Source organism: Myxine glutinosa, chromosome 10, assembly GCF_964187855.1.
Source record: "Myxine glutinosa chromosome 10, kmMyxGlut1.1, whole genome shotgun sequence".
Taxonomy (NCBI): Eukaryota; Metazoa; Chordata; class Myxini; order Myxiniformes; family Myxinidae; genus Myxine; species Myxine glutinosa.
In genome coordinates this window covers 83696069-83718799 of record NC_136270.1, presented here as the reverse complement: position 1 = coordinate 83718799, position 22731 = coordinate 83696069, and the positions used below count along the sequence as shown (strand labels likewise).

The following is a 22731-nucleotide window of genomic DNA, read 5'->3' as shown; positions in this document are numbered from 1 at the left end:
GCCCTGGCCAAGGAGGCCGATAAATTTTTCTCGGCCAGGCGACACGTCGGAGCGGCCACCTGGAACCCTGGGCCGACCGAGGCAACGCGCGCGCCACGACCGGCGCCACCACCGGCCGAGTCAGCGCCGCTGGCGGCAGCTGCCGCCGCGACGCCCCGTCGACCGAACCCGACGCGACCGCCGGAGCCTCCACCAGAGCGGACCATGTTCTATTACCATGCCAGGTTCGGGCAGAAGGCCAGAACATGCCGCCCACTGTGCCCTTTCGGCAGGTCGGGAAACGACCAGGCCGGCGCTCGCTGCCTGCCATGAGTGTCGGCCATTCAGGCAGCCTTCTGTTTATCATGGACACAGCGTCCGGGCGGCGTTTTTTGTGCGACACCGGTGCTCAGCTGAGCGTGATACCCGCCTGAGCGTGATACCCCGGTGCAGGACAAACAGGCCGCGCTTTGCGGCCCCACCTTGGTCGCCGCAAACGGCTCCTCTATCCGCACCTTCGGTTCACGCAGCGTCGCATTCTGCTTCGGGGGCCAGCGCTTCAGGTGGGACTTTATCACGGCGAACGTGCCCATGGCCTTGCTGGGTGCAGATTTTCTTTGCGCGCATGGGCTTTTGGTCGACGGCAAACGGCGTCGGCTCATCAACGTGGAGACCTTCAGCTCGCTCGCTTGCTCATTGATAGGCTCCGCTCCGACCAAGCTAGCCTGCGCGCTCCCGGCCATGGACGATTTCACCCGCCTACTCGCCGAGTTTCCCGCCCTCACGCAGCCGACGTTTTCGGCCATCGCCGTCAAGCACGGCGTCGAACACCACATCCCGACCACAGGTCCACCGGTCTACGCCAGGTCTCGCCGCCTCGACCCGGCCAAACTCGCCATGGCGAAGGCGGAATTTGACACGCTGGAGTGATTGGGCATTGTGCGGCGCTCAAATAGCGCGTGGGCCTCGCCCCTGCACATCGTGCTCAAACCGGGTGGCGGATGGCGACCATGCGGCGATTACCGCAGCCTCAACGACGCCACCACCCCTGACCGGTACCCGATACCACACATACAGGACTTTTCCGCCCGTTTGGCGGGGCGGGTGATCTTTTCCAAGGTCGACCTCATTCGGGGCTACCACCAGGTACCCGTCTGGCCGGCCGACGTGCCGAAGACGGTGGTAATTACACCTTTTGGCCTCTTCAAGTTCCTTCGCATGCCGTTCGGCCTTAAGAACGCGGCCCAGGCCTTCCAGCGGCTGATGCACAGCGTGCTGCGCGACCTCACCTCCCTTTTCGTCTACTTGGACGACATTCTCGTCGCCAGCACTTCCCGGGCGGAGCACCTCATCCACCTGCGCACGCTTTTTGAGCGCCTCGGCCAGCACAGCCTCATCATCAACCCGGCGAAATGCCAGTTTGGCGTAACGGCCGTCGACTTCCTGGGGCACCGCATCACGAAGCGTGGGGCCTTCCCGCTGCCTACCAAGGTGGAGGCAGTCACAAGTTTCCCGCTCCATCAAGGCCCTACAGGAATTTTGGGGGATGGTAAATTTCTACCACCGGTTCGTGCCTCGCGCCGCCCAACTCATGCGCCCCCTGTACGAAGCCCTCCGGGGCAAGCCGGCCAAGCATGACGTCGCCCGGACCACAGAGATGGACGCGGCTTTCACGGGCGCTAAGCTGGCCCTCGCCAACGTGACCATGCTGGCGCAGCCGGCGCTCGACGCACCCATCGCCCTCACCACGGACGCTTCCGACTATGCGGTTGGCGCCGTGCATGAACAGTGGGTGAACGGGGCTTGGCAACCGCTGGCCTTCTTCAGCCGGCAGCTTCGCCCTAACGAGCGCAAGTATAGCGCTTTCGACCGCGAGCTCCTCGGCCTTTACCTGGCCGTTCGCCACTTCCGCCATCTTTTAGAGGGCCGCCCGTTCACGGCGTTTGTGGACCACAAACCCCTGGTCTTCGCCATGGCCAAGGTTACGGAGCCGTGGTCGGCCCGCCAGCAGCGCCACCTCTCCGCCGTGTCCGAATTTACGACGGACATCCGGCACGTCGCGGGCAAAGACAACGCTGTGGCCGATTGCCTCTCCCGGTCTGGCGCGAACGCCGTCCACCTGGGTGTGGACTTCGCCCGAATGGCAGCCGACCAGATCGCCGACCCCACGGTGCAAGCCCTCCGGACAGCGGACACAGGCCTGCGGTTGGCCGACGTCCCCTTCGAGGACACAGGCAGTCAGGCACGGTTCTCCTGTGCGACGTTTCCCTGGGCCAACCTCACCCCATCGTGCCCACCAGATGGCAGTGGCACATTTTTGACGCCCTCCACGGCCTTTCCCACCCGGGCCGGAAAGCATCACAGAAGCTCGTGGCAGCAAAGTTCGTCTGGCACGGGCTCCTTAAGGACGTCCGCGACTGGGCCAACGCCTGTGTCGCCTGCCAGCGCGCGAAGGTCCACCGGCACACCCAGGCCCCGTTGGCACCATTCGACGTGCCCGCGCCTTGCTTCGACCATGTCAATGTGGACCTGGTGGGACCCCTTCCCTCCTCGCGGGGCTTCACCCACCTCCTCACGATGGTGGACAGGACCACCAGGTGGCCAGAGGCCGTCCCGCTGGCATCAACAACATCCGACGACGTGGCGCAGGCCTTCATTGGCACCTGGATTGCCCGTTTCGGCACGCCCTCGGACATCTCCTCCGACAGAGGCCCGCAATTCACCTCCGAGCTTTGGGGCGCGGTCGCCCAGGCCTTGGGGGTCAAGCTACACCGCACCACGGCCTACCACCCCCAAGCCAACGGCTTGTGCGAGCGGTTCCACCGCTCGATGAAGGCCGCTCTCAGGGCCAGCCTCCAGGATGACGGTTGGGCCGACAGGCTCCCGTGGGTCCTATTGGGCCTCCGAACGGCCCCTAAAGAGGACCTCCCAGGAGGCTTCCACCGCTGAGCTGGTCTACGGCCAGCCACTGCGCGTGCCGGGCGAATTCATCCCTGACGCCACTGGCCCCTGGTCCGCGGCTCGTCAACCCTCGGTCCTCCAGGAGGCCGCCAGGAGATTTGCCCCTGTGCCCACGTCCCACCACGGCTGCCCCCAACCCCACGTCCCATCGTCCCCCCAGCACTTCGCACTGCGGAGTACGTTTTTATCCGGCACGACGCACACCAGGGACCGCTCCGGCCGCCGTACGATGGACCTTTCTGGGTCCTGAAGAGGGACGACAAGTCGTTCATCATCGACATCGGCGGCAAGCCGGACCGCATCTCCGTATACCGCCTCAAGCCGGCCCATTTGGACCTCGACCAACCTCCACGGTTGGCCCTTCCTCCACGACGGGGCTGTCCCCCATCAACCAAGCCCCCCACCCGACCATCCACCGCCACGCCACCGACCACCCCCACACGAATCGCCAGGGGTCGTTTCGGCCGGGTCATCAAGACCCCCCTCAAACTGACTCTCCCGGTGCATGTTAATTCTGGGGGGGCGCATGTAGCGGTTACCGGAAGCATGACACAATTACCTTGCACCGGCCGATGACGCAACCGGCGAGCGGTCACTTGTCCGGACTCGCCCGGGCGTGTCCAGACTTGCCTTTCCCGGGCGAACACTTGGCTTACCTATTTGCATACCACGCCCCGCATGAGAGGCGTGGCTTTTGTGTGTTGAGCTTTACTTATAAATTGCCGCCCGTTCGATGGGCTGATTCAGTGCTTTTGAGTTCTTTCGAGTGAGCTGGAAATAAATAGCTCAGTGAAACTTCATTCCTGGCGTCGTTCATTTTGTCCGGTTTTATCGTGCGAGCATAGCTCCCACACCTTCACATTATGTAATCAAAATGACAGTTTTGGACACCGGCTGAAAAAGCCCGATTCAATCCTGATCACTTGTGTTATTTGTCTTTCTCATTCTTCTTCACCTTTTCGCTCCTCCTCAGAAACATCTCAATTTTTTAGTTTTTGATTCATGAGTTATCAAACAGAGTGACCACTATATTCGTCATGGGTGTCTGTCTGTCTGTCTGTCCGCAGCATAACTACCCGATGATATCATCTGATCTTAATGAAACTTGGGTGGGAGGTTGATATCATGATCTAGTTGTGTCCTGCCTAGAGTGGGCGTATTGCGCCCATTGTGGGCTGAGCCACGCCCAAAAAAGATGTCTTTTTAGGGGGTAATCGAGTTCAAGCTACCTCTTCTCCGAAGGGCTTGGTGGAATCTGACAGGGGTTTCGGTATTTGGTTAGGCCAATGTCATGTGTCTAGCCCCACGGAGCTCGATTTTTCATTTTCGCCCCAAGGTCAAGGTCACAAGGTCACAAAATTTAGAAAAGTCGATTTTTGATGGTTTTATTACATTGTTCGCTTCCTGATAGGGTGAAATGTCGTACATGATCTTATATTATCACATACATCATGAAATACAAGTTTTCCAACAAATTTCAGAATCTTCGACCTTTGACCTTTGAAGGTCACAAAGGTCAAATTTTCAAAGTTGTCGGAATCGAACCGAATTTTCGGTATTGTGTAGCTAACCTCATAACTGATTATACATTATTTTCTATCTCATTTCGAGGTCAGTAACCTTCGTTTTGACATTTCCAGGCCAGCACCACACACAATTACGTACAGCTGGCTCTTAAAGGCCTGCACACGCAGCGCATTGGGGCCCTTTGTAAATAGGCATGTACACCGCATGTCGGGGGCTGACACCAGCCACGTGGGCCCCCGACCCCCCAGCCCGGGCCTGTTTCAGTTATAGTCAGTCCTTTGTCATTGAATACCGCTCGCTTGTGAACCATCGTCGTCTCCTGACTTGTCTCAATTTACACCTTCCCCATCACCTAATTACTCCTTTCCACTAGATAGCAATGGAATAAAAACATCATTATTTAAATAAAATGCTTTAGACCAAGGATTGTCAATACAGCATTCCTGGTTTCCTGTGCCCAGCTGCCACTGCCTGTTCCAATGAACCATGCAAAAGTGGAGTTTTTTTTGCACAAGGAAAATATGTTGAAGACAAACATTATCACTGTTTCTGCAGCTATGTGGGGGACTGTGAAATAGATGTGGAAATTCCAAAGTACTTCTGCAAGGCTGGGGCCAAGAATGTGCAGGTACATCTATCTCTGCTGGGTGAGGGGGGGTGGGGGGGATAGAAGAGGGGGTCTCAGTCAGTTGCCTAGGTACGTAGGATCTTTGAAAAAGCTTTCGTACTTCCCTTTTACCATATGAAATTCCTGCTTTAACGCTGAGAGCTTCAGTGCATGATAAATTCTTCTTTATATTGTCTATCTCCAATTTACACTTCTTAATGGTGCTTTTTTCCCCCATATAAAGATGTAAAGTGATAAATGTGATAATTACCAGCTTTAGCAAGTCTCATCTTTTTGAAATTTGATTTCTGCTTCTTATGTGCTGCTCACTGTGTGTATATTGTACTTTGTAGCTCCATGGGACCCTGCGAGTTGTCCTTGAGCCATTGATCAGTCAGATGCCACTGTTTGGTGCTCTCACGTTCTTTTTTATTAGACGACCGGTAAGTGCATGCGTGCATGTTGGGATTGAGGGGTGTAAGTTGAGAAAAGCAACTGAAGATGAGGATAGGGAGTAAAAAGAAAGGAATTTAAGGGAGGGAAAATTGCACTAAAAATGGTGGGTGAGGAGGGGATTTTGAAGATGTTAGTGTAATGATCTCCATTTGCATCGATGTTATATTTGAATGACTAAGTCCTGGATATTTTGCATTCATGCTGTTTAAGGCAGAGGTAATCAAGTGCAGCCGAAGGAGGTCGTGGTCACATTGTGCGAAGTGCTCTTGTACTAGATCCAGCAGATGCAGACCGCACATGGAATGCAGCTTCCAAGTCCTTGTGGAAAGACTTTGTCTGCTCTTTGCCCTGACTTAAATGCACATGATTATTTTCCATGTGCATATTCTGAGTCATGACTATGTACCGTAATTCCCTTAAACTACCATGTGGCTGAGGGTGAGAGCTAGGCAATTGTTCTATAATACAATGTATAAGGCCTTGTCACAGTATATAGTCAATAATTTTGTCTGGCGGGTGGAAGACATGACATCGGCAAAATGATGGTCACAATGAACATGCTGTACATGCAAAATATATGTCCAGCCTGTCAGTGGGATAGAACACATAAACTGTTCAGCCTGGCGGAGGTATGCGCTCTAGGGTCTTTATTGCTGTCGTAGAGTATTAGAAATGGCACCACTGAAACTGCTATGTTAATCTCCAAATCCTGTTAAAAGGCATCTTTGTGATTAAACGAACACATTTTACAAGTTTGAAATTTTTTGTTTCAAGTAAATCGATTAATTAGCTTTTCTAACCGTACTGCACCATTTTTATTGCTCTACAACAGCAGGAAATCCTTTGGAATAAAGTGTGACAACATTGATGGACGCTGCTCCTTTTAGTAATGGAAGACGGGCACCTCCACCCACCTTTCAGATGTAGGAACATCCAGAATGCCATCATTTTGAATGAATGCCATCGCCAACACGATTACCATGAAGCAACCAGCAAAATGGTTACATATTGCTGGGAGATTGGGAGAACCTCTTTGATAACCCTCTAGAAATTCCTGCTTCTATTTGTAGTGAAAGCTGTGCAATTGTTCATTTTTGGGGAGAAGCCTCGACTTCATCCATGTCTTGATCCTCCATGAGATGGGGAAGCAATTGATGTGACGTGCTTTCATTAACACAGCTGTCACCATCTTGTAACACGAGACATCAAGTCAGATTTTGATATTTCCTTCCAGTTCTGCAACAAATGTTGAATCACAAGGCGATGTAAGTCGTACAAGTTATAGACACAGCTATAGCTGTGGTTATCAGTTTATATATTTTGGAATCGGTGTTTTATTCATGTTACTTGGATGTCCACCTTCGTAAGTCGGTTTTCTCAGTCCTTGTGCATTCGATTTCCAATCTCCAGTGCAACAGGCCTCCAAACCGTTTAGTGATTTCTCATATCCAAGAGTCACGTGACTCGCAAATAATATTTGCCGATGGATGCATACAGCACCGAGGGAACATCGTCGGAGCTATTTGAGTGTGCGGTTTTGACACTGAAAATGATGGATCCTGTGTTTTTGGTAAAAGCGGAGAAGCACCGCCGGTACGCAGACTGCTCCTTTGTACTGGTTTATGGCTGAACTAAAAATAGCCTTCCGACAATATTGCTACCTGGCATTGCCATCACCTTGATGTTGGATGTGCACAATCATGTCGGTAATGCATTACCATTGCTTTTATTGCACGTGTTGTGTACGAGCTTTGTAGTACACTAATGCACTTTGCATCATGCTGCCGATCATGACCAACGTTTGCTTTCCCTGCAGCTGCTACACATAAACTGGACCGGCTTGACCAACTTGCTGGACATCCCTGGCCTCAGGTAATTGCTGCAATGTTGTTTATATGCAAGGCTGTTTGGTTTTCGGATTATCTGGGTAGAGTAGACAAAGATTAGTTTGGAGGAGGTCCCAGAGGGTCTGGTTTGGAGAGGACGTTTGAGTTTGAGTTTTGAGTTTGAGTTTGAGTTTGTTTATGAGCACGAAGTTTCTTGTCAAACTTACTCATCGGTTGGAAAATGTGACGCAGCCATGCCAGCTTGGTCAAACATATCACCTTGGTTAAAAATCCTGACTTTGGTGGTCGATGCCACTGCTCCATTGAGCCTGTAGCTAGACTGTCGTTCATTAGTATTATTGACATACACTCATGGGAACACAGATTGAAAGGGTATGGATTTCCCTATGAATTCCAATTTGGACACACTTGGGAATGTGGAAATGATTTCTTTGCCCCATGTGGGGGCCTCCATTAATCAAAACCAGGCTTTGGTGAATCATACCCTCCTACAAATAGAGTTAAAGTTGAAACGATTTCAGAATAAACTGAGCTTAACTGGATTTGCAATCCACAATCATCTCATGTGGATTGTCATTGAGTAACTGAGAAAGTGACCTATATGCTTACAATTTATTGTAACTTGTATTTAATATTGATCAAAATATCAATGCTTAAATTTCATCATCATTTCTAACATTGTGAAAAATGCCTTTGGTCTGGTTATATTGAGGACAATATATGTGCTCTTTCTTATTTGACTTCTCTCATGGCCTGATAGTCGAGGCTTTTTGAGAAACAGCTTGGTGTAGGCCACGAATAATAATTGCTCAACGGTACTTTGTGTGCGCATTTCCATATGTTTGTGTTTTGTCTTGCTGAATGGAGTGAAATATATTCAAAAGTAACATGCAGTTCAACTCAGGAATTAAATGTTCAGATTAAGTTGTGAGACAGAGGTGCATCCAAGATTGAAATAGGCCAAATGTTCTCTTCCTGCATTTCAATTTCCTTATTTCTTCCTGTATCCAATTTCGGACGTAATGGTAATATGAGCACCCCCACCTCAAACTCGCCATGTATACATGTCTTATCATATGAGGACATTGGACGAATATCAAAGCCATATTGTAGAACATTTGTCCGTTCTTCTTGTTCACATTGATCCTTCACTCTTTTTGGGTTGCCACAGGTGATGAAGCTTTGAATAACTACAGGGTGTCCGAAAAGTCTGGAATCGTAGGGGAAATCTTTTTTATTTGTTTTCTTTTTTTCAGATTAATATTAACCCATGGCTTTAAATTTAGAGGAGCGAATTGAGTTTATCCTTCTCTTTGGCCGGGAAGGCTGGTCCCAAAGAAGAGTGGCTGAAGAGTTCAATACAAGACATCCAGAAAGAAGACCAATTACCCAAAGCGTGGTATGCAAGCTTGTCCGCAAATTTAAAGAAACGGGATCTGTGACGGACAAGCTTCGGTTTGGCCGACCTCACACAGCTGAGGAAATTGTGGAAAGTGTTACTGATAAATTTCACGCAAGCCCAAAAAAGTCTATCCGACGTACGAGGGAAGCAAGTTGAGCATATTCTTTGAAAATAAATTTTTCCTATGATTCCAGACTTTTCGGACACCCTGTACTTAGTATTGTAGTTTTGATTCCCCATATATGTACACACACAATATAAAGGCTTCTGGAAGGGCTAGAACACTGAAAGGATGAGGGCCCAGCAAAACAAAAGGAACAGGAGAGCAAGGAAGGGGAGGGCGGTGAGGACAGCATGGTTGAAGGACAAAATAGACGGAGACTTGGACAAATAATGTGTGTGGAGAGGAATGAGGGGAAGGGGATGATGCATGGGGTGGACAAGATGGACACAGAAGCAAACTCTCAGGAAGGAAAAACGAAAGATTTGGAAGGGCTTGGGGTGTGGGGGTGGGGAGTTAATGGGGATAGAAAAGATAATGATTTTGGATGGTGGATGATCTGAGATGGTGGTGAACAGCTGTCTTGAAGACATGGAGGGAAAATGAGATTGAAGAGTGTGGATGTTGGTTCTACAAGTGGGAGAAAAAAAGAGAAACGAATGAGTGGAGGTGAGCACTGATTCTGGATTTATGTACTTTCACCAGATGGGGGTTGATGATTGATTGGTTGCTCCCAGCAAAAACCTCCGGGAGTGGGATGGGTGGTCAAAGCATGGAAAGAGCAGATGGTGCAAGACCATAAAGTAGGTGGCAGAGTACCCATTTGTCTAAGACAGACTAACACTTTGTCTTCAGTCGTGAAGTGATAGGCCCATAGATTCAGCTTCATTGTGGGAGAATTTTTTTTTTACAAAATACAAACCTTTAAAAAATTTATCTTGAAAGCCTTGGATTCCACAGCATTAAGTTGAGAAACGGGGAGAGATGTAAGGATTCCGTTGAGAGCCATACTTTGGTTACGAGAGTAGAGGAAGTCAGTAATCCATGTGTGGAGTTGGCTTTGGATGCCATATGCAAAGTTTGGAGGGCAATGTGGGATGCCAGACTGTATTGAAAACTCGAGATATGTCTAGAGAGACAGCCCTGATTTCATGTCTAACATTGAGGTCCTCGCTGCATTGTTGTAAGACTAGAAGCAGCATGTCCAAGGTAGAGTGACCTGGTCTGAATCCAAATTGATGAGCTGACATGAGGCCGTTCGAAAAAAGGAAGTATTTTATATCCACTGCAATAATGGATTTCATGAGCTTGCTGATGATTGGAAGTAAGCTGATAGGTCTGTAGTTGAGGGGATCGTTTTTGTACCATGATACCTGTGCCACCCAAGGTGACCAGAAGTTATGTTTTCATCCCTGTCTGTCTATGAGCAGAATATATCAAAAGGTTATTGACAGATTCGGACAAAACAAAACTTGGTTGGCAAGTTGGTTGTGTGCCAACAACAAATTGATGAGATTTTGGTTCAGGTCTGGATTCAGATCTAGCCTATCTGTGGGATACAAAACGTAAATTGTATGTCTGGAGGAGGTATGCGCTCTACCGAGTGCCGTTGTAGTTTATATAATGCGGTAATGTTGCCTGACTTCCAAGCAGATGGAAGATGACTGAGGGCAAATAACAGGTTGAAAAGAGCAGAAAGAGGATGTGTAAGAGCAGCATAGCAGGCTTTTACGATGCCAGACACCTGCTCACTTGCATTATTTTTGTGAAATATTGTCAAAAATTGCATTGGTCAGTTGATGAGTTTAAATAGCTCATGGGGTGGAGGTAAATGGCTGGTCATGTCGAGACTAAACAGCAAATGGCTGAAAAAATAATCCCAGATTTAAGGAATCACATTTTTAATACATGTAAAATAAATAGCACCGCAAAGCGGGCGTAACCCCATCAGCCGATGCATGGTGAAAGGAAGCCGTGGCGGCCATATTGAAAATCGCGGCGCGCCCATTTTCGAAAGGCACCTCTCAAGGCTCTCAAATGTCTGCAGCCTCCTCACTTTCTGCAGACCTGGACAAAATCACAGATTCGTCAAACAAGTGGAACATGTCTTTCAATCCTGACAAATCTCACACACGAACTATTTCTCTCCGAAAAGACCGACTGGACAACCCTCCCATCCACTTTCTGAACAATCCTTTACAAGAAGTTCTGTCACTCAATATCTTGGGTCTCACAATCTGCCATTATCTTTCCTGGGAAAACCACATTTCCAAGCTGGCCTCCAAAGCCAGTCGCCGACTGGGCATCCTCAGTCGTGCAAAGTCCTTCCTTGGCACACCTGAGCTCCTCACCACATACAAGGCTTTCATCCGCAGCTCAATGGAATACTGTTCTCCCCTCTAGGTCGGTGCTCCTGCCTCACACCTAGCTCAGCTTCACGCTGTTGAAACCAAAGCTTTCAGAATCATTGGAATCTCCCGCGATGAAGCTAATTCCGATGGCCTTTCACTCACTCACCGCAAGCAGGTCGGTGGTCTTTCTGTCTTCTACCGACTCCTATCCGGCCTAGGTCCCCCAGCTCTATCTGTGCTCTGTCCCCCAAATATCCCTGCAGGTCGCACAAGATCTACCAGTAACCCTCTTCTGGTGAAATTGCCAAAATCAAGACTCCCTGCTCACCTTCACTCCTTCATTCCTCTTTTCTTCCACCTCTGGAACAAACTCCTCTCACTCTCTTTAATCCCACTCCTCCCTCTAAGTCTTTAAAACAGCTGTTCACCACCATCCCTTATCTTACCCCATCCAAAACTTTGATGTCTTCTACCCCCGTTAATTCCCCCCAAAACCACTTTTTTTCTGAAATACCGACTTCTTTCCTTACTGGAAGTTCTTGGTGTTTTATATCGTTCCCAACCCCCCCGCCCTTCCCCTGCCCTCCCATGCCTCCTCCCCCCAAGCCCTCTCCCTCCCACAGATCTTCCGTTGTCCCTGTTCTCTGCTGTTGTACTTGTCTGCTTCCCTCTCTCTCCCCATCTTGTCTCCCGCTCCCTTTATTGTATGTTTTGTGTGTCCCTTTTTTTTGTGATTGATGTTAGCTCTTACACGAGCCTCGATCTTGGAGGCAAAAAAAATAAAAAATAAAACTTCAAAAAGCACCCAGGAATGGTTCAAGACAAAAGGCTGGACTGTTCTGAAGTGACCAGCGATGAGTCGATATCTAAATCCCATTGAACACCTGAGGGGAGATCTGAAAACTGCAGTTGGGAGAAGGCACCCTTCAAATCTGGGAGAGCTGGAGCAGTTTGCACAAGAAGAGTGGGCCAAACTACCAGTAGAGAGGTGTCGGAAGCTCATTCATGGCTATAGGAAGCGCTTGACTGCAGTTATTTTGTCCAAAGGCTGTGCTACCAAATATTAAGTCGAGGGTGTCAATAATTTTGTCGATGCCATTTCTTTTTATTTTCTGATTTAAAAGGATATATTAAGTTCTGAATCAAAAACAAAGGTTCTTTAAGATTAACACTGAAATAAAGAATTGTGGAGACCAAATACTTTTGTCGATTTCAACTTCTTTTTAGAGAGAAAAAAAAAGAAAAAAAAAAGTGCAATGGTGCCAATATTTTTCGCCACAACTGTATATATGTATGTGTGTGTGTGTATATATATATATATATATATATATATATATATATATATATTTATATATATATATATATATATATATTTATATTTATATATATATATATATATATATATATATTTATATATATATATATATATATTTATTTATATATATATATATATATATATATATATATATATATACAGGGTGAGTCAAAAGTAGCGCCCGATTTCTCTTTATATATATATATATATATACATATATATATACTGTATATATATATATACTGTATATATATTGTTGTGGATATGAGAATGTTTTTTTATTTTGTTGTTGTGGTAAAATGTTGTTGTAAAAGGTTGTTGTAAATATCACCCCTCCCCCCTCCGTTGTGGTTGTATAAAGGTCAAAGGGCGTTCCCGTAGTTAGTCCATAAAAAACATACATGCAGGACACGATATATCTTTTCTTTTGATAGTTATCTCTTATTCTGTGTTTTAGGATAAGGCTGTGTCTCCCATTAATTAAAAGTACTCCATTGCACCAGTGAAAGAGAATAGATCCCCTTTCATTCCCATCCCCAAAAATCCCCATTTCCTTCACATCCCCCTTTCGTGATTGCCGACCCTCGATTGCCATATTACATCCCCTCTCGTCATTGCTGAGCCCTCGATTCCCAATCACCTCCCCTCCAATAACCGCCATTGACCACGAGGCTCGAGTCAGGGAAGAAAGGCGTGTCTCCACCTCGTCAGAGGAGGGGAGGGGCGCGCCCGCCCGTCGTCGTCCGGGGCGGAGCCCGAGGGTCGTGCGACCAGCCAGGGCCGAGGTGAGCGCCCCGATGGGCGTGTCCAAAGCGCCGGGGGGCGTGATCGCTGGGGGCGCTATAAAAAGGGCGCAACCGGAAGTGGTGGAGGAGAAGATGAAGAAGAAAGAGAGATGCACTCTGGGTTGGTCGGAGAAAGAGAGAGAGGAGGTGTTGGTCGCACCGAGAAAGAGAGAGAAGAGTTGGTCTGAGTCGGTTGCAAAAGGAGGGTCAGTGGTCACAGTTGGTTGCGGTGGTGAGGAGTCGGTGGTGAAAAGCGAGTGAGACAAGTCCTGGGAACGCAGCGGACGGAGGCCGCAGCCGCAAGACCACCCAACCGCCAAAGGGGGCCTGAACGGCGGTTTGGAGCAGGGCCAAAGAGGAACGGCGGCTGCTGAACGCGCCGGTTGTGCTGCGGGACCCCCCTTGGACCTCTCCCTCTCCCTCCAGCCATCCACCTTCTGCCATTCCTGGCATCCCCCGCGTGAGTCAGCGTTCTGTTTGTTCTGTCCTGGGATAAGTTAAGCCTGTAGGTAAGCTAAATTTGCACTGTGTCACCTGCGTCTTATGACTATGTGTTGTAAATAAAACTTGATTGCCCCTTTTTGCTTGTGTGTGTAAATAATAAAACCCATTACTCGTCTGTACGTCTTCTCGTTTTATTCCTTTTCCTCTTTGCATTCGTCGTTTTTGTCTTTTCCCCTCATTGAGCAGCTGCGGTGCGATCCGGCCAAAGTCTGGGTGAATCGGGTGAGTTTTTGTTAGGTCGCGGTTTTAAACCACCGCTCGGTCTATAACATCATAACCGCGATCTATAACAATTGGTGTCTGGGAGTGGAATTCGGGTCCCGAACCAAATTTTTAAAACATCTAAAAAAAAATTTTGGTCAAAATTACGAGCTGCCGAAATTTGGTTTTTTTTAAGCAAAACCCGAATTTTGAAATCGCGCCATGGCTGTTCAAGGCGACGGGATGCCGGTGGGAGAGATAGACGGGGTAGAATCGACCCAGGACTTAGGAAAAAAAATGGTGGAGGAGAGTAAAGAAGGTGTGGTTGCGGGAATATCAGGTGCACAAAATGGCAGCCTCCCGTACGTGACGGCGATAGCCGGACCCGCAGTGCCAATGGACTGGGGTGTTTGCATGATGCATTTCAGTGCCGCTCTGAGGGGTGACAGTAAGGGATTTGATGCAATGATGGCTACCCAGGGGCTAGACGCGGAAAAAGCGAGGCACGAAGCAAGGTACAACCCGATTGGATTTGAGGAGCAAATAAACGCCACGGTAAAAAGAATACAGGAAGACATTGACCGCAGGTTGGGCGAGCAGGTCCCACGGGTGCACGGGGAGGTAACGCGTGTCGAAAAGCGCTGGTTGAGCGAAGCGGAGGAAAGCACGGGTACAATGACGGGGGTAGAAATCGCGACACGGGGTTTGGAAAAGCCGGCGACCGATGAAGTAGAGGGAATTTTATTAAAGCCAACAGTCGCCGAGGTTAATAAAGAAAAAGCAGTAGCGGGAATTAAAATTGAAGAGATGACGGAGGTAACCCGGGAATTGCAGGGAGAAATGGATTATGTACAAAGTCCCTGCTCAAATCATGATGCTGTACTCGCTAACCCGAATGGAAGTTTGCAGGTTCGCGTGGAGAAAAGGATCCCCCAGGTGAGTCGTGCTGTATATTGTGCGGGTAGATTTTGCAGGAGGATGTTTAGCGACAAAAGAATTTTCGCGCGCTTGGGATTGAGGAAGCATCCGGGCGTTGGTGAAGGGTCCCGTGTGAGTGGAAATGGCACGCGTGGGAGGAAAAAGTGTGCGTCGGCGAGTGGGTGTGTTATAAAGTGTGGGAGTGAAACCGAGTGCGAGCGAGAATGCACGTCGGGGTGTACGGCGAGTGACACGAATAGTGAGTTGGTGGTGGCGCAGGTGCGAGAGGGCACATCGGAGCGCGAGTGTGAAACCGAGTGCGAGCGAGAATGCACGTCGGGGTGTACGAAGTGTGACACGAATAGTGAGTTGGTGGTGGCGCAGGTGCGAGAGGGCACATCGGAGCGCGAGTGTGAAACCGAGTGCGAGCGAGAATGCACGTCGGGGTGTACGGAGTGTGACACGAATAGTGAGTTGGTGATGGCGCAGGTGCGAGAGGGCACATCGGAGCGCGAGTGTGAAACCGAGTGCGAGCGAGAATGCACGTCGGGGTGTACGAAGTGTGACACGGAGAGTAAGGTGGTGGTGGAACGTGTGCGAGAAAGCACACCTGAATTGGTCATGGCGCGGGTGTGGGAGAGCCCATGTGAGCGCGTTAGTGGGTGGATGCAAGAGTGCACGCCCATGGTGAGTGTTACGGAGGACGTAACGGAGGAGAGGTGTGGACCGAAGTGTGCGCAAGAGGTGTGGTGTGTAACAGAGAGAGCGTTGGTGGAATGTACGGACGGCGTTGGAACGCCAGGTTTTGTGAGGGTGAAAGGGGTAGCGTATGCTTGTAAGCATGCAAGTGAAGCATCGATGGTAACCGGTTTAGTGGTTAGAGCGACGGATAGCCGATGCGAGCACTCGGTGCGAGGGGTGCTTGGTTGGGTGCGAGGCCCGGCGTCGATCGAAGCTGCGTCGTTTCTCTTCGAAGCGTCGTTGCCGATTCGGGCTTGGCCCCGCCCCACACGGTCGAGTCCGGGCTTTGTCGGGCGAGGCGACCGGTCCGGTTCGAGGGCGAGTGGGAGGAAGCGGAACGGTGCCCCCTCGTGGGGACGGGGTTCCGACCGGGGGAGATGGAGCCATCGGGCCCGGGACCGCAAGGTGCCGCGCCGAGATGGTGCGTGGAATCTCGGTCCAACCAAACCACCTCCCTTGAACCGAAAGCCGGACGGATTCAACCTGCAGGCAACCAAACCACCCGAATTCATTGCTCGGCTTTACGAAGCCGAGTTTAATGATGTCATGACGCACCGAGGCTAGGATATAGCGGACTGTGATGATGGTGATCGTGATAGTGATAGTGTTTTGGACCCAAAATTAGAGAAAAACAAAATTTGATGATTGGCAAAGGATTGGCAGTAATGATTGGCAGATGATGAGTAGTGATTGGCAAATTTTTGATTGGTTGGAATTTAGGTGTACAAAATTGATAGTGAGAGACCCCCGATGTGGTGGGATGGCAAATCCACCATCCCTCACAGACGTGGGGCAAAGGAGCTATAGTTTATGGGGTGTATGGCAGTGAAAACTAGCCCGGGTGGGTTAGGTTATATTGTAGGGATCTAGAAGAGATTGACATTAGGTAACGTTAAGGTTAGTTAGTGACTGATACCTGTAGTGGGGACGCAGGTAGATTAGTGTGGATGATAATGACGTGGGAGCGCAATAGTTTAAAGGGACGACTGGGAAGCGCAAGTTTCAGAAGGGAGTAGTTAGCTGAGATGATGCCGTGTGTGTGAGGATTGAACAGGTGAGAATTGGACAGGTGTGATTGCACAGGTGTGCAACTGAACAGGTGTGTGGAGCAGTGTATGAGGGAGTAGTGGTGATTGTGTGTTGTGTTGACCAACTGGTCCAGGAAGAGGAGGAGGGTGCAGGTGGCACCAGGTAGGATTGCACAGGTGTGCAACAACAGGTGTATGTGGTTGTATGGAATAAATGGTATGGAGTAGTGGAATGGATGGTAGTGGAGTGAGAATGGTGGAAATTGTGGAGTGGAGTGGATGGTGCAAAGGTGTGAATGGGGGAAGAGTGGACCCCCATCACGGATACCCGGGGCGGGTAGTGTAAGTGTTAGGTAGAGGGTACAGGTAAATTGTAGTTGGATATTGGCATCTGTGGTGCGGGTGACAGAATGGTATGTGGATGGGTGCGTTGGTGTTGTGGAAATGGCTGGGCGTGTAGCCTGTTAGTGTGTGTAGTTGGTTGGGCGCTCCACCACTGTGAGGATGTCGGCCAGGTGAGGCCGCAGGTGGGCTCTGGGAGCCGGTAGTAGTTGTTGTGGATGGGGCCCGAGGATCCGGAGGACGGACCCGGGTAGCCCAGTGCCAGAGGGCACCGAGTGGGGTGACAGAGCCAGGAGGGGCCTGCCCCAGTTAGATAGGTTAGGGTGAGGAGCTAGGTAAGCTCGGGTGGCAACTGCAGTGGTGGAGGTGTGCAGGTGGGTAGACCCACTGGGAGAGGTACACGTCGCAGCCCAGAAATTGTGCTAGAGCACCGGGAGATGAATCGGGGGAGTGAGACCCCAAATTGAGAAGCACCACAGTTTGGCCAATGGGAATTGGTTTTTAGAACCCATAGTGTAAGAGGGCCAATGGTTTGGCCGGAGAAAGAACCCGGGTAGTGTAAAGTGTGTTAAAATCATTTAGAGGATAGTTAGGATGAAGGATCTCCTCGCACCATCTGCACCCACTCACCGGAGGTGACAGGAACTCCACACCATGCCATGTTTTATTATTTTTTATTGTGCAAATGTTTGGAATGTGAGACGCATCATGACGTGGGTGTGACATTGTGCTTTGATGTTCCATCTCTGCCTCCTTATGAGGATTGATGATGAATTGATGATGGCAAATTTTTGAAGTAGAGGGATTGTGGTGACGAATTTGATATAGGGGAAATATGGGGAAGACGTGACAGTAGTGACGAATTGGTAATGTGTAGGTTTTGTACATATGGGGTAAGGGCAAGGGTGGGCTAGGTAACGGGGGTGACGTACGGTAGGGACGAGCTTTCTCACTTCGCCCTCCGTACGCATTTCGCCTTGCATTGCCTTTTTGATGTGTACCCTTGAGACCTTACCCCTCGCTCATCTGTCTTGTCCCCCCTTTTTGTCTCCCACATGAGGACCTGAGCGCCGTTGGGCGCCGAGGGGAGCGTGCGTGGGTCGGCCATTGTGCGCCCGAAATTCCCAGAACCAGCTGTCTGCATCGATGCACCACGTTATGGACCACATGTCAGTGGCCGAGCACCACTTATGGACCCCATGGGTTGGGGCAAGGCCCCTCTGCTGGAACCGGCCATGAGGGCCCGAAATCTTGCTGGCGGACCTTGGCCACAGGGCACCGATGCCCCACAGGTGAACCACACTAGTCGGCCCTGTGGGCCATAAATAAAATCAAATAAAAAAAGGACACATTGGGCACACTTTATTGAAAATAGGCCGCCAGTAAGCAAAGCAAAAGAATGACAACATCTGGAAGAACAAATAATAACCAGCAGAGGGAGCCGAAGAGCAAGAGATCACCTGCAGGGTTTGGGTTTGTTGGATTTATTTTATTGATGAACAGTGGTGACTGCACTGATTGGTGCTTGAGGGTGTGTTGGTGCGTTATAGGTGCTTTCATGGTGCATTGATGCAGAGCAGACTGTCCTCCCCCCAGAAAGAACAATTACAGGTCCTGGGTTAGTTTTGTAAATAAAAATAGCGTCAACTGTAAATAATGCTTCCCACCGTCAGTGTGTAGTTTGAAGACCATTCCGCAATTCGGTTAACTGTGGGCGTAAGTCTGTTAGGCAGGGTGCAATGGAGCAGCGGGACACATTTATTTATGTTTTAAAACTGTCGCACTCAGGGTCAGGTTAAAAGTAGAGGGAACTACACCTACGTGCCACACTAAGGTAAAAGTAATAGGCCCGGGACGTGCCTAAGGGGAGGAGGGTGCAGTGTTGTGGATATGAGAATGTTTTTTTATTTTGTTGTTGTGGTAAAATGTTGTTGTAAAAGGTTGTTGTAAATATCACCCCTCCCCCCTCCGTTGTGGTTGTATAAAGGTCAAAGGGCGTTCCCGTAGTTAGTCCATAAAAAACATACATGCAGGACACGATATATCTTTTCTTTTGATAGTTATCTCTTATTCTGTGTTTTAGGATAAGGCTGTGTCTCCCATTAATTAAAAGTACTCCATTGCACCAGTGAAAGAGAATAGATCCCCTTTCATTCCCATCCCCAAAAATCCCCATTTCCTTCACATCCCCCTTTCGTGATTGCCGACCCTCGATTGCCATATTACATCCCCTCTCGTCATTGCTGAGCCCTCGATTCCCAATCACCTCCCCTCCAATAACCGCCATTGACCACGAGGCTCGAGTCAGGGAAGAAAGGCGTGTCTCCACCTCGTCAGAGGAGGGGAGGGGCGCGCCCGCCCGTCGTCGTCCGGGGCGGAGCCCGAGGGTCGTGCGACCAGCCAGGGCCGCGGTGAGCGCCCCGATGGGCGTGTCCAAAGCGCCGGGGGGCGTGATCGCTGGGGGCGCTATAAAAAGGGCGCAACCGGAAGTGGTGGAGGAGAAGATGAAGAAGAAAGAGAGATGCACTCTGGGTTGGTCGGAGAAAGAGAGAGAGGAGGTGTTGGTCGCACCGAGAAAGAGAGAGAAGAGTTGGTCTGAGTCGGTTGCAAAAGGAGGGTCAGTGGTCACAGTTGGTTGCGGTGGTGAGGAGTCGGTGGTGAAAAGCGAGTGAGACAAGTCCTGGGAACGCAGCGGACGGAGGCCGCAGCCGCAAGACCACCCAACCGCCAAAGGGGGCCTGAACGGCGGTTTGGAGCAGGGCCAAAGAGGAACGGCGGCTGCTGAACGCGCCGGTTGTGCTGCGGGACCCCCCTTGGACCTCTCCCTCTCCCTCCAGCCATCCACCTTCTGCCATTCCTGGCATCCCCCGCGTGAGTCAGCGTTCTGTTTGTTCTGTCCTGGGATAAGTTAAGCCTGTAGGTAAGCTAAATTTGCACTGTGTCACCTGCGTCTTATGACTATGTGTTGTAAATAAAACTTGATTGCCCCTTTTTGCTTGTGTGTGTAAATAATAAAACCCATTACTCGTCTGTACGTCTTCTCGTTTTATTCCTTTTCCTCTTTGCATTCGTCGTTTTTGTCTTTTCCCCTCATTGAGCAGCTGCGGTGCGATCCGGCCAAAGTCTGGGTGAATCGGGTGAGTTTTTGTTAGGTCGCGGTTTTAAACCACCGCTCGGTCTATAACATCATAACCGCGATCTGTAACAATATATATATATATATATATATATATATATATATATATATATATATATATATATATATATATTGTTACAGACGCGGATTAAAGATGTTATTTTACCGAGCGGTGGTGTATTACCGCGTCCGAACAGTTACTCCCCGATTAGAACCCGATCCCGCCCAAACGTTGGCCGGATCGCAACGCAGCTGCTCAATGAGGGAAAAGACTAAAACGACGCAATGCAAAGAGGAAAAGGAATAAAACGAGAAGACGTACAGACGAGTAATGGGATTTATTATTTACACAAGCAAAAAGGAGCAATCAAGGTTTATTTACAACACATAAGACGCAGGTGACACAGTGCAAATACTAGCTTATAGTTATACAGACTTAACTTATTCCCAGGACAGAACAAACAAAGACACTGACTCACGCGGGGAATTGCAGAGTGGATTGCTGGAAGGAGGTGTGTGGCTGGAGGGGGGGGGGGGGGGGGGGGGACGGCACGGAGCTGGCTGGAGCTTGATCCCGCACGGGACGTCGGGCTGGACCTCGACGGCCGCTGATGCCACCGGGCCTGTCGTGTGCGCGGGATCACGGGTCGGAGCTGCTTGGTGGAGCCGATGCGCTGGTGGGGGGGTCTGGCGTGACGGGTTCTCTCCTCCTTACGCGCTCTTGCTCTGATGACCCAGCTCTTTTTCGTCCCTCCTTGTCTCAACTCAAAGTGCATCTCCCCTGGGAACACCCCCGCCGTGGGTTATATAGGCCCCGCCCCTCAACCTTTGCGAACCTCCCCCAAACGTAAACGTTCTCTCCCCGCCCTCTCAAGCCAAACCCCTTGTTCATGGTTGGTCGAGTGGGGCTGGCTCACTCCTCCCCTCTCTGACGAGGTGGGGACCCGCCTTTCTTCCCCAACCCTGCCTCGTGGTCAATGGCGGATGAAGGGAAAACCGCCCAACATGCAGTTGGCAATGCGAATTGCAATTGACGAAAAGGGGGGAATGGAAGTGTTGGGAGTGGGAATGAAGGGAATCTATCTCTTTCACTGGTGCAATGGAGTATTTCAATTAATGGGAGACACAGCCTTACTCTAAAAACACATAATAAGAGATAACTATCAAACAGAGGTATTCTATTATTTGGCTGATGTGTATGCTTGTGGACTAATTATGGGATGCCCTTTCACCTTTACACAGCTCCGGAGGTAGGGGGGCGCAGAATAACAATAATAATAATACAGCACACAATCCAAAAATATACAGTCCTCATCTCCGCAACACTGCACCCTCCTCCTCTTAGGCACGTCCCGGGCCTACAACTTTTATTTAGTGTGACACGTAGGTGTAGTTCCCTCTACTTTTAACCTGACCCTGAGTGCGACAGTTTTAAAACATAAATAAATGTGTCCCGCTGCTCCATTGCACCCTGCCTAACAGACTTACGCCCACAGTTAACCGAATTGTGGAATGGTCTTCAAACTATACACTGACGGTGGGAAGCATTATTTACAATGACGCTATTTTTATTTACAAGACTAACCCAGGACCTGTGATTGTTCTTTCTGGGGGGGAGACAGTCTGCTCTGCATCGACGCACCATGAAAGCCCCCAAAAACACACCAATACACACCCAAGCACCAATCGGTGCAGTCACCACTGTTCATCAATAAAATAAATCCAACAAACCCAAACCCTGCAGGTGATCTCTTGCTCTTCGGCTCCCTCTGCTGGTTATTATTATTTGGTCTTCCAGATGTTGTCATTCTTTCATTTTCTTACTGGCGGCCTATTTTCAATAAAGTGTGCCCAATGTGTCCTTTTTTATTTATTTTATTTATGGCCCACAGGGCCGACTAGTGTGGTTCACCTGTGGGGCATCGGTGCCCTGTGGCCAAGGTCCGCCAGCAAGATTTCGGGCCCTCATGGCCGGTTCCACCAGAGGGGCCATGCCCCAACCCATGGGGTCCATAAGTGGTGCTCGGCCACAGACCTGTGGTCCATAATGTGGTGCATCGATGCAGACAGCTGGTTCTGGGAATTTCGGGCGCACAATGGCCGACCCACGCACGCTCCCCTCGGCACCCAATGGCGCACAGGTCATGTGGGAGACAAAAGGGGAAAGACAAATGAGCGAGGGGTAAGGTCACAAGGGTACACATCAATAAGGCAATGCAAGGCGAAATGCGTACGGAGGGCGAAGTGAGAAAGCTCGTCCCTACCGTACGTCACCCCCCTGTCACCTACACTACCCTTGCCCTTACCCCATATTTACAAAATCTACCCATTTACAAATTCGTCACTACTGTCACGTCTTCCCCATATTTCCCCTATACCAAATTCGTCTCCACAATCCCTCTACTTCAAAATTTGCCATCACCAAATTCGTCATCAATCCTCATAAGGAGGAAGAGATGGAACACAAAGCACAATGTCACACCCACGTCATGATGCGTCTCACAATCCAAACATTTGCACAGTAAAAATAATAAAACATGGCATGGTGTGGAGTACCTGTCACCTCAGGTGAGTGGATGCAGATGGTGCGAGGAGATCCTTCATCCTAACTATCCTCTAAATGATTTTAA

At 49.7% G+C, this 22731-nt stretch overlaps 1 protein-coding gene across 2 annotated transcripts in view; it reads left to right on the top strand.

Annotated features, from left to right (window-relative positions):
- LOC137415119 (extended synaptotagmin-2) overlaps positions 1-22731 on the top strand; it is a 117998-nt gene that overhangs the window by 33680 nt on the left and 61587 nt on the right. For both annotated transcript variants that reach the window (XM_068100693.2, XM_068100692.2), the window contains exons 6-8: positions 5023-5095; positions 5428-5517; positions 7347-7402. In XM_068100693.2, the coding sequence (XP_067956794.1) occupies positions 5023-5095; positions 5428-5517; positions 7347-7402 (219 nt within the window). The remainder of the gene's footprint in view (positions 1-5022; positions 5096-5427; positions 5518-7346; positions 7403-22731) is intronic.